This window comes from Salmo salar, chromosome 01, assembly GCF_965601325.2.
Source record: "Salmo salar chromosome 01, fSalSal1, whole genome shotgun sequence".
Taxonomy (NCBI): domain Eukaryota; kingdom Metazoa; phylum Chordata; class Actinopteri; order Salmoniformes; family Salmonidae; genus Salmo; species Salmo salar.
This window is the reverse complement of record NC_138291.1, coordinates 177,770,442-177,783,952: the sequence shown is the minus strand read 5'-3', so window position 1 is coordinate 177,783,952 and position 13,511 is coordinate 177,770,442. Positions and strand designations below refer to the sequence as shown.

Here is a 13,511-nt window from a genome sequence, read left to right as displayed (position 1 = left end):
GACACCTTAAAAGTACTTGTTACATTTTGAATGCTTTTAGCAGGACAGGAAAATGGTCTAATTCACACACTTATCAAGAGAACATCCCTGGTCATCCCTACTGCCTCTGATCCGGCAGACTCACTGAGCACAAATGCTTTGTTTTGTAAATTATGTCTGAGTGTTGAAGTGTGCCCCTGGCTATCCGTTTTTTTATTTTATTTTTTATTAAGAAAATCGTGCGGTCTGGTTTGCTTAATATAAGGAATTTGTTTACAATTTAGCAATTACATTTACTTTTGATACTTAAGTACATTTAAAACCAAATACTTTTATACTTTACTCACTTTTACTTGAGTCATTTTCTTTTAAGGTATCTTTACTTTTACTCAAGTATGACAATTGGGTACTTTTTTCCACGACTGTTTGAAAGGGTGTCCTTTATGTATATATAGTGTACTATATTAAACTATACATACATACATACATACATACATACATACATACATACATACATACATACATACATACATACATACATACATACATACATACATACATATATAAATCCAGGTGAAAGCTATGATCCCTGATGTCACTTGTTAAATCCACTTCAAATCAGTGTAGATAAAGGAGAGGAGACATGTTCAAGAAGGAATTTTAAGCCTGGAGACAATTGAGACATGGATTGTGTATGTGTGTCATTCAGAGGGTGAATGGTCAAGATAAAATATTTAAGTGCCTTTGAACAGGGTATGGTAGTAGGTGTCAGGCGCACCGGTTTGAGAATGTCAAGAATTGCAACACTGCTGGGTTTTTCACGCTCAACAGTTTCCCCTGTGTATCAAGAATGGTCCACCACCCAATGGACATCCAGCCAACTTGACACAACTGTGGGAAGCAGTGGGGTCAACATGGGCCAGCATCCCTGTGGAACGCTTTCGACACCTTGTAGAGTCCATGTCCCCGATGAATTGAGGCTGTTCTGAGGGCAAAAAGGGGTGCAACTCAATGTTAGGAAGGTGTTCTTAATGTTTTGTCACTCAGTGTAGACTATAGGAACACATACAGTAGGATGTATATTTTCTTCTTGGTTTATCAGAGGGTCAGGTGACGTCATCTGGTCTTGGCAAATTACCTGACCAATCACAGAGATTGGACTTGGTGGTTGTAAAAACTACTTCCTCATTTCCAGAGATCTGACACAGATCTGATTGGTCTCAAATCTATCCAATACGGAAGTAGTGTTTAACATCGCAGGAACCTCACCAATATGAATAAATTAAAATAGTCATATTGTTTATATGCATTATCTGAATCTGTGGAATACCATTGCCCAAGAGCTGCCACATATCTAAATTAGTTTTGTTTCTAAAGTGACTGAGATTCTGAAAGTAATGAAAAGCGCTATATAAAATAAAAATATTGTATTTTTTATTTATTACCGTATTTAAACAACGTAGATGATCTGAAATGTCACCTTTAACATTGAATTGCTCCTCCAGATGTTTCATGTAGTTTGTTTTATTGACTTTCCTAATTGCAGAACGCAATTCATAATTAGCTGATTTGTATTATGCCATAATTAAATTATGCCCAAGCATCCTAGGAAAAATGCTTGATTGAAAAATTATGATTTACCCCAAAATTATATTGTGGTTTATTATTTGCTCATTTTAATTGATAACAATTATTTTAAGTAACTTCATTGTTACCCTGAATGATTTGATATAGAAATTAAGACTGCTGTGCAGCCCCCCTTTACAGTGATTTTTAAACAGTTCCCACAATCCACTGCTTGGGAACATTTGTACTATTCAATGGCTCTAACATTTTATCAAAAGTGCATAATAATCTTCACATTCACAATCAGATAAATGCTGACTTCTATTGCAAATTTAAATGTGAAATTGTGTTCATACCTCCATGCAGTTTATGTATAAGGAATAAAGTTCAGTTTTTCTTGATTCCTCCAAGATATCACTCTTCTCAACTTGTGTCAGATGCTTCTGCAGGTGGCCTTTGACATCATCAAAGCTTCAAGACAAACATACAAAAACAATTCAATTACATTTTTGTTGTTGTTGTGGGTATCTTGATAAACTTTTAACCCCATGATATAAAGAGTAGACAACCAGCACGAGTAACTCACCTGTACTTGAGCAGGAGTTTCAGCACTACTGACCAAACCACTGGACTTTTGTCCACATCAACACCAAAGGGAGAGATTGCTTTGGTTGGTCTGCGAAAAGGTCCTGGTAAAGAAAACGGTTGTAAGAAACAAACTCACATTTCTATATCATGCTGATACAAGTTGTCAGACAGCAGGAGGGTACCTCTGATATTGAGGGCAGACTGAGCCTCCACCATGAGTAAGTTGAGCAGGTGGAAGAGCACGTGAAGCAGTTTGATGAATAACAACCAAACCGATCCAATGAACCACTGGATGTTGTCCACAGACTGATCAAAGCGAGAGCGCCTCTGAATCTGTCCATGTCCTGGCCGAGAGGGAAACAAAATACACACAAACATTAGATTTGCGAACACCGAAGGGACACAATGGCCTGTCCAAAAACAAAGCCCCATTGGCCTTCTGGGTTCGAAGATCTGATGGAATTTGTGGAACTTTTGCCATATTGTTTACACTTATCCCATTCTTTCAGATCCGAAAACACATAGAATTTAGGGGTTGTTTTTTCCTGGGACAATCCGTCAGATGGAAGGAGGGTACCTCTGATGATAGGACTAGACTGAGCCTCCACTGTGAGGAAGGACAACAGGTGGTGGATGATGGCCGTACAGGGCGGAGAGTTGTCCTTGAAGCACACTGTAGAGACCAGGTCAATGAAGAAAGCACTGCACTTCTTCTTGAACTGCTTGACATTCCTGCACAATAAAAGAAATGAAAAGACAAGGTTGTCCAAATTTCCATTTCAGGATAAACTGAAAGTACATGTTGTGAAGAGTGACATTTAAAAATGATTGAACTGGTAGTTCAATTCTGAATTACCTTGCTGATGTCACCAATAGCCACTCACCCGTTATCAAGATATATCTGTGTTGCCAATGTGTGCTAGCGACAGAGAATCTTGAAAATCATCTGAATTGATTCAACACAGGATGTACTTAAGAACATTCCACTCTCCCATAGACTTCTGTCTAAATCTACCTTGTACAGTACATGCAGGATTTACAGGAAGTAATCTGATTGGTTTATTAATCTTGACTTACAAGCTTCTCTGACGCTAGCAAACAGTGGTTTGCACGGATATTAGAGTGATAATTGGCGTTATGGTAATTCAATTTAGAATCGTCAGTGGTAAATCAAGCAGTATTTGACGAGATTAAATCATTAAGGTTTACGTTTCAGCATCAATATGAGTTTCCCCACCATCTGTTTTCAACTGCTTCTTCTCTGCAGGCTTTAAGTATATTGAGCACTTCCTCAAACACCTGCTTCATTTTAACATCTGCATCCCTCTCCAGTACCTTCATTAATTAAAAAGAGTTTAAAAAAAAAAAAATTATGCAATTTTATGTTATGCAATTTCACTACATTAGATTAAATATAACAGAGAGGATGATAAGATGAAATCTCACGTGGCACAACCGTCGTACGGATGCCAAAATGAAAGGCTTTAGCCTCTTGTCCACTTTCTCGACACCCAGCAACAAGTGCTCCACAAACAGAGACAGGACAAAAATACGATTCCATCTGCTCCTACAGGGACCAGAAAACAACAACTCATGTTGTAGCAGCAACATGTACTGTAATGTGACTTTTCCATGTACCAATCAGTAGATAACAGTTACCTATATATTCATGTATAGAACAGTAGATAACAGTTACCTATATATTAATGTATAGAACAGTAGATAACAGTTACCTATATATTCATGTACAGAACAGTAATTAATTAACAGTTACCTATATATTCATGTACACAACAGTAGATAACAGTTACCTATATATTCATGTATAGAACAGTAGATAACAGTTACCTATATATTCATGTATAGAACAGTAGATAACAGTTACCTATATATTCATGTATAGAACAGTAGTTAATTAACAGTTACCTATATATTCATGTACACAACAGTAAATAACAGTTACCTATATATTCATGTACACAACAGTAGATAACAGTTACCTATATATTCATGTATAGAACAGTAGATAACAGTTACCTATATATTCATGTATAGAACAGTAGATAACAGTTACCTATATATTAATGTACACAACAGTAGATAACAGTTACCTATATATTCATGTACACAACAGTAGATAACAGTTACCTATATATTCATGTACACAACAGTAGTTAGTAGTTACCTATATATTCATGTACACAACAGTAGTTAGTAGTTACCTATATATTCATGTATAGAACAGTAGATAACAGTTACCTATATATTCATGTATACAACAGTAGATAACAGTTACCTATATATTCATGTATACAACAGTAGATAACAGTTACCTATATATTCATGTATACAACAGTAGATAACAGTTACCTATATATTCATGTACACAACAGTAGTTAGTAGTTACCTATATATTCATGTATAGAACAGTAGATAACAGTTAGATCCATAGTGTAAATGCAATAGAAAGCAGGTTTACATGTTTGTGCAAAGCATAATGTCCTATGGGATTAAATACAAATATATTAAATAATATAAATACTGTATTTCAAATGTATAGTAGGTCTGGGGTGTCATCCTCGCCGTCCATCCTGTTTGTAACGTGTAATAACGGGTATGATGTGTTGTTTGTGTCATTTATGTAAGTCGATGCCTAAGGATGCCTAAATTTACATCTTCGGATGGACAATTATTAAATCTATTGTAATCCCGTTGAACTCACTGGACTCTGCAGACCATGGCCTTGCTTCTCTCCCCATAGTGTCTACGACTCTCCTCAGAGCAGACCAGCTCTATGGGCACCTGGAGTCTCTTGACCTGCCTGAGCCAGTGTAGCCGCTGGGCATCTGTGTCCAGAGCCTGGGGCTCCAGGTGTTCCACACAGGCCAAGGCCGCATACACATCCAGGACCTGGTGAGCAGTGAGGGATAGAGGATAATGCTGAAACAAAACACCCTTTAGATATAGTGAGGAATAGAGGATAATGCTGAAACAAAACACCCTTTAGATATAGTGAGGGATAGAGGATAATGCTGAAACAAAACACCCTTTAGATATAGTGAGGAATAGAGGATAATGCTGAAACAAAACACCCTTTAGATATAGTGAGGGATAGAGGATAATGCTGAAACAAAACACCCTTTAGATATAGCGAGGAATACAGGATAATGTTGTCAAAACACCCTTTACATATAGTGAGGAATACAGGATAATGCTGCCAAAACACCCTTTAGATATAGTAAGGAATACAGGATAATGCTGCCAAAACACCCTTTAGATATAGTGAGGAATACAGGATAATGCTGAAACAAAACACTCTTTAGATATAGTGAGGAATACAGGATAATGCTGCCAAAACACCCTTTAGATATAGTGAGGAATACAGGATAATGCTGAAACAAAACACCCTTTAGATATAGTGAGGAATACAGGATAATGTTGACAAAACACCCTTTAGATATAGTGAGGAATACAGGATAATGCTGCCAAAACACCCTTTAGATATAGTGAGGGATAGAGGATAATGCTGAAAACACCCTTTAGATATAGTGAGGGATAGAGAATAATGCTGAAAACACCCTTTAGATATAGTGAGGTATACAGGATAATGCTGCCCAAACACCCTTTAGATATATTGAGGAATACAGGATAATGCAAAAACACCCTTTAGATATAGCGAGGGATAGAGGATAATGCTGCCCAAACACCCTTTAGATATAGCGAGGGATAGAGGATAATGCTGAAAAAACACCCTTTAGATATAGCGAGGGATAGAGGATAATGCTGAAAAACACCCTTTAGATATAGTGAGGTATACAGGATAATGCTGCCCAAACACCCTTTAGATATATTGAGGAATACAGGATAATGCAAAAACACCCTTTAGTTATAGCGAGGGATAGAGGATAATGCTGCCCAAACACCCTTTAGATATAGCGAGGGATAGAGGATAATGCTGCCCAAACACCCTTTAGATATAGCGAGGGATAGAGGATAATGCTCCCCAAACACCCTTTAGATATAGCGAGGGATAGAGGATAATGCTGCCCAAACACCCTTTAGATATAGCGAGGGATAGAGGATAATGCTGAAAAACACCCTTCAGATATATGTGTATGAACTCACAGCGTCATGTTCATTATTTGAGCAACTATTGACGCCCTTTAATCAAACAGTGACCGTTAACACTAAGAGTTGGCTTTTTTTCTCTTCTTACTTTAACCGTACTTGTATTGATATCAATTTTTCCTTTTTGTTTTTACATGAGGATGTATACCCTAGTATATACACTCACCAGCTCCATCCCCTCTCTGATGTGTGTGTTCACCAGGAGGCCCTGACCCACTCGGGGGATGCTGATCATTCTGGACAAGTTCTGTAGGCGGTTCTTAAACTGGTTGTAGGCAGCATGGACCCAGGGCAGAGAGGCCACCTCCGTACACACAGCATCATGACTTAGTCGCAGCTCGTTCACACAACAGGTCAAGGCGCCACAAAGGAGCTACATTGTTGCGTGCACACACACACACACACACACACACACACACACACACACACACACACACACACCTCAAGTTATTACACATCCCTCTGACAACCTGGAATGAACTTTGGAAAAAGCATCAGTGGTTTCCCTATATTAATTTAACTGCTAAATCATGGCCTCCACTCTAAAAAAAATTATAGATATACAGTACCAGTCAAAAGTTTGGACACACCTACTCATTCCAGTGTTTTTCTTTATTTTTTACTATTTTCTACATTGTAGAATAATAGAGAAGACATCAAAACTATGAAATAATATATATGGAATCATGTAGTAACCAAAACAGTGGTAAACAAATCAAAATATATTTTATATTTGAGATTCTTCAACGTAGCTACCCTTTGCCTTGATGACAGCTTTGCACACTCTTGGCATTCTCTCAACCAGCTTCATGAGGTAGTCCCTCGGAATGCAATTCAACTAACAGGTGTGCCTTGTTAAAAGTTCATTTGTGGAATTTCTTAATGCGTTTGAGCCAATCAGTTGTGTTGTGACAAGGTAGAGGTGGAATACAGAAGATAGCCCCTATTTGGTAAAATACCAAGTCCATATTATGGCAAGAACAGCTTAAATGAGCAAAGAGAAATGACAGTCCATCATTACTTTAAGACATGAAGGTCAATAACTTCAAGTGCAGCCGCAAAAACCATCAAGAGCCATAATGAAACTGGTTCTCATGAGGACCGGCACAGGAAAGGAAGACCCAGAGTTACCTCTGCTGCAGAGGATAAGTTCATTAGAGTTACCAGCCTCAGATTGCAGCACAAATAAATGCTTCAGAGTTCAAGTAACAGACATCTCAACATCAACTGTTCAGAGGAGACTGTGTGAATCAGGCCGTCATGGTCAAATTGCTGCAAAGAAACCACTACTAAAGGACACCAATAATAAGAAGATACTTGCTTGGGCCAAGAAACACGAGCAATGGACATTAGACCAGTCTAAATTTGAGATTTTTGGTTCCAACCGATGTGTCTTTGTGAGATGCATAGCAGGTGAATGGATGATCTCAGTATGTGTTGTTCCCACCGTGAAGCATGGAGGAGGAGGTGTGATGGTGCTTCGCTGGTGACACTGTCTGTGATTTATTTAGAATTCAAGGCACACTTAACCAGCATGGCTACCACAGCATTCTGCAGTGATACGCAATCCCATCTGGTTTGTGCTTAGTGGGACTATTATTTGTTTTTCAACAGGACAATGACCCAAAACACACCTCCAGGCTGTGTAAGTGCTATTTGACCCAGGAGAGTGACGGAGTGCTGCATCAGATGACCTGACCTCCACAATCACAACACCAAATACTCCACAATCACAACCACCAAATTGAGGAAAAGCAGCCAACAAGTGCTCAGCATATGTGGGAACTCCTTCAAGTAACCAAAAAAAAGTGTTCAACAAATCAAAATATGTTTTATATTTGAGATTCTTCAAAGTAGCCCCCCTTTGCCTTGACAGCTTTGCACACGCTTGGCATTCTCTCAACCAGCTTCACCTGGAATGCTTTTCCAACACACATGATTCCATATGTGTTATTTCATAGTTTTAATGTCTTCACTATTATTCTACAATGTAGAAAATAGTAAAAATAAAGAAAAACCCTTTAATGAGTAGATACATGGGGCCCCCATTCATTTTGTTATACTTTTTTGAGTCACTTAAATAGCATAAGAACACAGCATAAGCCATGACAAAATTGGTAGAATTGCAGAAACTGTAAAATGTCCCACCCCCTCCCTCTATGCTAACTTTGCCACCGCTGCTGAAAAATATCATAGGGGAAACACTGAATCATGGCGAAAGTGCAAAGAGAAATCCAACCTGTAGGTCCTCTTCACAAGTCACATTCATGGTCATGGTAATGAAATCCTGCAGGTATCTGTGGAAAAGCTCTGTCTGCATCTCATTGTCCGCTATTGCAATGTAGCGGCCCAGAGGAGTCTTCCCAAAAAACTTTTCCAACTGCCTCTGAGTTTGGCCTGTCAAACAATAGAGAAACAAAAATTAAATTGCAACAGTGCAATGCATAGGTTACACTATGACAACCCCCCCCCCCCCCCGTACAGATGTGTTCTGATAAGATACTACCTTCATGTTGCAGAGCATAAATCCAGAGTTCATCCAGGTAGTCCCTGATCCTCCAGCTGAAGGGCATGATGCAGCTGATATTCTTGTCTATTGGGATGTTATTCTGGACCAGGAAGGTCTTAGACGTAGAACTGGGACAAGGGCAGGTTGATTTACAATGGAATTAACAACAACAACAAAAAATGTAAGGCAGGGGAGTCATTTACAAAACATAGTCGATTCCCAATTCCTAACAGTAGTGGGAATCAGAATAGAGGAATCTATTATTTTTCAAGAATCGATTCCTGCCACTTTAAAAATTGTACTTTCCATCAAATTTCATGTTTTGCGAGTATTATTATTTTTTGTTGGTTTTGTACAATTTTGATAATGACACATGGGTTCAGGTAGAAAATGTATATTTTCCATTCCAAAATTGCTTTCCTTATAAATAACAAATACATATTATTATACATGTGTGAACGTGTTTTGTACCGCTTTTGTTTTGGAATCAACTCTTGGAATTGATTTCCAAATCCAGGAATCAACTCTGGATATTAACAACCCTGAGAATAAGCCACTGAGACGTCTAGCCTTGGTGCCAGTCTGATTCTGTTTTAGACATGGCAGGAATAGAACCCAGGCTAATGCATTCCAGAGAGTTGGGATTCCAATTCCATTTCAATTCAGAAAGTAAATCAAATTCCAATTCAACATTTTCCATATTACCATCATCACAATGGGAACGAGAAGGCATGTGTACGGCTCAAACACTGAAACAAAATGGAATATAACGTTGCAGATAAAGTTCGGAATGACACAATTTAACATGTACAACGTTTAAAAGACCTGCGTCACTATACTGAGAGCTTTGATGTTTGATCTAAAAAAAGGACGTATTTCTGTGTTTTTGGAGCCTTTGTTCATGTTTTATCCATTGCCCCCGAACTGCAAAATAAGCCTGAGTAAGTCTATCGCTGATGGGGTAAGTTTCTCAAAACTAAGTGACACCTGGTAAAAAAAATAAAAGGAAAAGAAAGCTAACTTATCCTTTAATTTAGGTTATAGACCAGCCATGGTGAGTAAATGAATGTCAATAGCCAATATACTCTATAGAAGATGTAGGATAAGCGAAATAAACATTTCTAAGTAGCTGAGCAGAGACAGGCACGCCACAAGATTTGGTTCTGGGTGCCGAGACGAAGAACATACATACTGTACGTGATTGATATGTCGTCCAATTAAAAAAAAATATATATATTAAAAAGAAAATGTTACATTTTCACAATGAATAAGACCATATAGAAGACAATGCTCCTTGTCACTGAGGCCACTTACTTGTTGTCCACACTAGAATAGGGAAATGGAACATCAAGTAGTTTATCGTCCGCAAAGATGTCTAACCACAATCTTTTTATTGGCTCTTCAGAGTTGGTGTCCAGCAGGAGGTCTAGATTACCATCACGGTCAATGACAGAGACCAGTTGTGCCAAAAGTGGAATGACCACTGCCTGAACTCGTTTCCATAGGGTTTGTCTGTTAAAAGCACAAAACTTGCTTAGTAGGGTACTGAGTAAACAGCTACATTGTGTTTATTCAAGTCTAGAAAATTATTTTCCCTGTAAATATTTCAAACATCTTTCACACAAGCATATGGATGAGGTTTGTGTCTCTCAATTCATTGGTGAATAGTGCTCGCTCACCTAAATGTTCCTCCCTCATGCAAGGCATCAATGTTGGAAGCCTCACTAATGACCCAGTTTTTTGTTAAGTTGGTGTTTTTTTCCCGGGTTTCCAGTAAGGAGTGGAGACGTCTCTTTAGAATTCTCAGAAATCCAGCTGTTCCTTAAACGTGAAATAGAAAACAGTCGGATTAATGTGAACGGATAGCATTACTAAAAAAAAACAACGGACTAACTGTTGCTCAGCTCTACTACCTCGTTTTTCTTCGTCGTCGGTCAGGAGAGTCAGCAAGATCTCCACTCTCCTGGTGTTGCGGAACCCACCCTCCATCTGATCTCTGAGCATGCCCACTGCGCTCTGCACACAGCTACGCAGCAACAGTGTAGTGTCCAGGACATCCTTCCAGCCCTGCAGAAGGTAGAGAGAGCCCAAGGAAAATGAAAATGCTCAACAACAAAAAAACGAAATATGTTTATGCATGATCAGTCTATCAAATTGCAGATGAATTTGGATATTACTCACTGCTTGGCCTTCAAATTCCATGTCATGTTTATCTGTCCCAGTATACATGTCATCCAAACCTGCCCAAAAGTTAAGAACGTTTTTGTAATTGTAAGTCAAACTTTTTTTTTTTTAGGGGAAGTGTTTTACAGATTTCAGTTAGTACTTCCTGACATGGGATGAGATCATGAAATTATACTTTGATGTAAATGCGGAGCAAAGTAGACAATCACATCTATTTTATGAAGCCCTTTTTACATCAACAGCACAAAGTGCTTTACAGATACCCAGCCTAAAACCCTAAAGAACAAGCAATGTGGAGGCCAGAAGCACAGTGGCTAGGAAAAACTCCCTAGAAGGCAGGAACCTAGGAAGAAACCTAGAGAGGAACCAGGCTCCTAGTGGGTGGGGGCAGTCCTCGTCTGGCTGTGCTGGGTGGAGATTTAAGAGTACATGTGGCCTTGGGCCTCCCGAGTGGAGTTGTGGTCTAACGCACTGCATCGCAGTGCTAGCTGTGCTAGCTAGAGATCCTGATTCGAGTCCACGCTCTGTCGCAGCCGGGAGACCCTTGGGGCGGCACACAATTGGCACAGCGTCGTCCGGGTTAGGGGAGGGTTTGGCCAGCAGGGATGTTGTTATCCCATCGTGCACTAGCGACTCCCGTGGCGGGCCGGGCGGAATGTACGCTGACACGGTCGCCAGGTGTACGGTGTTTCCTCCGACACATTGGTGTGGCTGGCTTCCGGGTTAAGCGGCCATTGTGTCAAGAAGCAGTGCGGCTTGGCTGGGTTGTGTTTCGGAAGGACGCACGGCTCTCGACCTTTGCCTCTCCCGAGTCCGTACGGGAGTTGCAGCGATGGGACAAGACTGTAAACTAACAGTTGGATTCCACGAAATTGGGGAGAAAATGAATTAAAAAAAGAGTATGTGTGGCCATTAAGGCCTTATCGTTATTCAACACATTCAAGACGATCAGCGATGACCAGCATAACATGGTTATTATTATTATATTATTGTTATTATTACATGGTTATTATCTGACCCTGGTATAGAGGGTGCAACAGGTCATCACCTCAGGAGTCAATGAGTACGTTTACATGCACACCAATCATTTGATATTAAACTGTTTATGGCAGTAGGTAGATTATGCAACAGTCATGTGAACAACCTTACTCTGCTTAACTTAAAATCGGTGTAAGGTCAAAATCGAAGTAAGCATACGCTGATTAAAAGCCCTGGTTTTCTGAGCAATCTTTAAAACTATTAGGACATATTAACACCTTAAATCTGCATTCCAGCGGTGCATTTGATCTGTGCATGGGCTAGCACCAGCCGAGAGCCTCCCTCTATAGCGCGAGTGGTGTGTTTTCGGAACAACTAAATGTATGTCTTAAAAGTAGTTTTCATATACAAACTTTATCTATCAAAACTCAGAATAAAATATGCTTCCCAAAAAATAACAGTCGCTGAGGTAGAACTTTTATTTTGATTGCCCCGATTTTCTGCATTTATCAGTGTGTCATCAGGTAGCCTGATTTCAGATGTGTCCATGTAAACAGGATTATTAAAGAAATCTTTCTTCTTGAAAAGCATGTAAATGTTTTTATACAAACAATTATATTAATCTGACTATCCACAATAATCTCATTATTGTGTGCGTGTAACTGTAGTCAGTGTCAGAAGGCTTTTCATAGCCGGTCATCTACATAATTACACAAAGTTTTTTTTTACCTTGAGGCTGATCCTGCCTTTCCTCAAACAGTTGACAGATGGCAAGGTTCCGCAAAACTCTGATATCCGACACAATATCTTTGGATCTTCTGAGGTCATCAATGTGTACGGACCTCCAGGGTCCTATTGGCAGAAAATGACCCAATAGCTTTTTATTGACACTTTCTGATTCCATGTTATAATTGCTTTTTTTTTTTTTTTTTTAATCACAACAGGCTTTAAATCTGTATTGATAAGATCATCTCACCTCCACAAAATCCAACAAAGGAAGTGCCACTGTCCAATCTTAACAGTTTGGTAATGAAGTAGACAAACACCTTGCCTTCAATCTCCTCTTGTTTTGATTTGTTGATTTCATTTATGGCAGAGTACCTGAAAACAATGAAACATTTTCTCAGATAGTATCTCATTTAGTTTACAGATATTTATGAAATTAGATTGACCCTAGTTTTCATTTATTTGCAGATATTTATGAAACTATATTGACTTTACTTTGCAGATGCAATGACACTTGCATTGTGGGATGCTTCATCCAAATCTGACTGAATAATGAGTAGTTTATTGCTAGATGCATCTCCAGGTGTCAGAAATTCCCTAGGGGGAAAACAACTATGTTAACTGGAGAAAATAAACAACAGTAAATATATGATTTACAGACTAAAACATTTAAAATAAGTCAACCTGATCTTCTTGCGGAAAGAGAGCTCTGTGTCAAACTGCTGTAGTGACAGGAGCTCTACATTGTGCACCACCTCCTTCAGCGGTCCAATATCCGATTCTGTCAACAGTCTGGAAAATGTCGTCACCTGGGGAAGTTAAGGTAAAAAATTAAGGGGTGGATAAATAAGAC

General features: G+C 39.0%; 1 protein-coding gene across 1 annotated transcript in view; it reads right to left on the bottom strand.

Annotated features, from left to right (window-relative positions):
* Window positions 1-13,511, bottom strand: part of LOC106572043 (E3 ubiquitin-protein ligase rnf213-alpha) — a 78,575-nt gene that overhangs the window by 28,983 nt on the left and 36,081 nt on the right. Inside the window, exons 30-47 of the mRNA XM_045693885.2 lie at window positions 13,343-13,467; window positions 13,154-13,255; window positions 12,909-13,033; window positions 12,662-12,784; window positions 10,952-11,010; window positions 10,684-10,837; window positions 10,450-10,591; window positions 10,085-10,282; window positions 8,768-8,898; window positions 8,501-8,658; window positions 6,428-6,634; window positions 4,856-5,043; window positions 3,580-3,700; window positions 3,371-3,468; window positions 2,711-2,865; window positions 2,316-2,477; window positions 2,132-2,234; window positions 1,902-2,016 (exon numbers count right to left, since the gene is read on the bottom strand). Of these exons, the coding sequence (XP_045549841.1) occupies window positions 1,902-2,016; window positions 2,132-2,234; window positions 2,316-2,477; window positions 2,711-2,865; window positions 3,371-3,468; window positions 3,580-3,700; window positions 4,856-5,043; window positions 6,428-6,634; window positions 8,501-8,658; window positions 8,768-8,898; window positions 10,085-10,282; window positions 10,450-10,591; window positions 10,684-10,837; window positions 10,952-11,010; window positions 12,662-12,784; window positions 12,909-13,033; window positions 13,154-13,255; window positions 13,343-13,467 (2,466 nt within the window). The remainder of the gene's footprint in view (window positions 1-1,901; window positions 2,017-2,131; window positions 2,235-2,315; window positions 2,478-2,710; window positions 2,866-3,370; window positions 3,469-3,579; window positions 3,701-4,855; window positions 5,044-6,427; window positions 6,635-8,500; window positions 8,659-8,767; window positions 8,899-10,084; window positions 10,283-10,449; window positions 10,592-10,683; window positions 10,838-10,951; window positions 11,011-12,661; window positions 12,785-12,908; window positions 13,034-13,153; window positions 13,256-13,342; window positions 13,468-13,511) is intronic.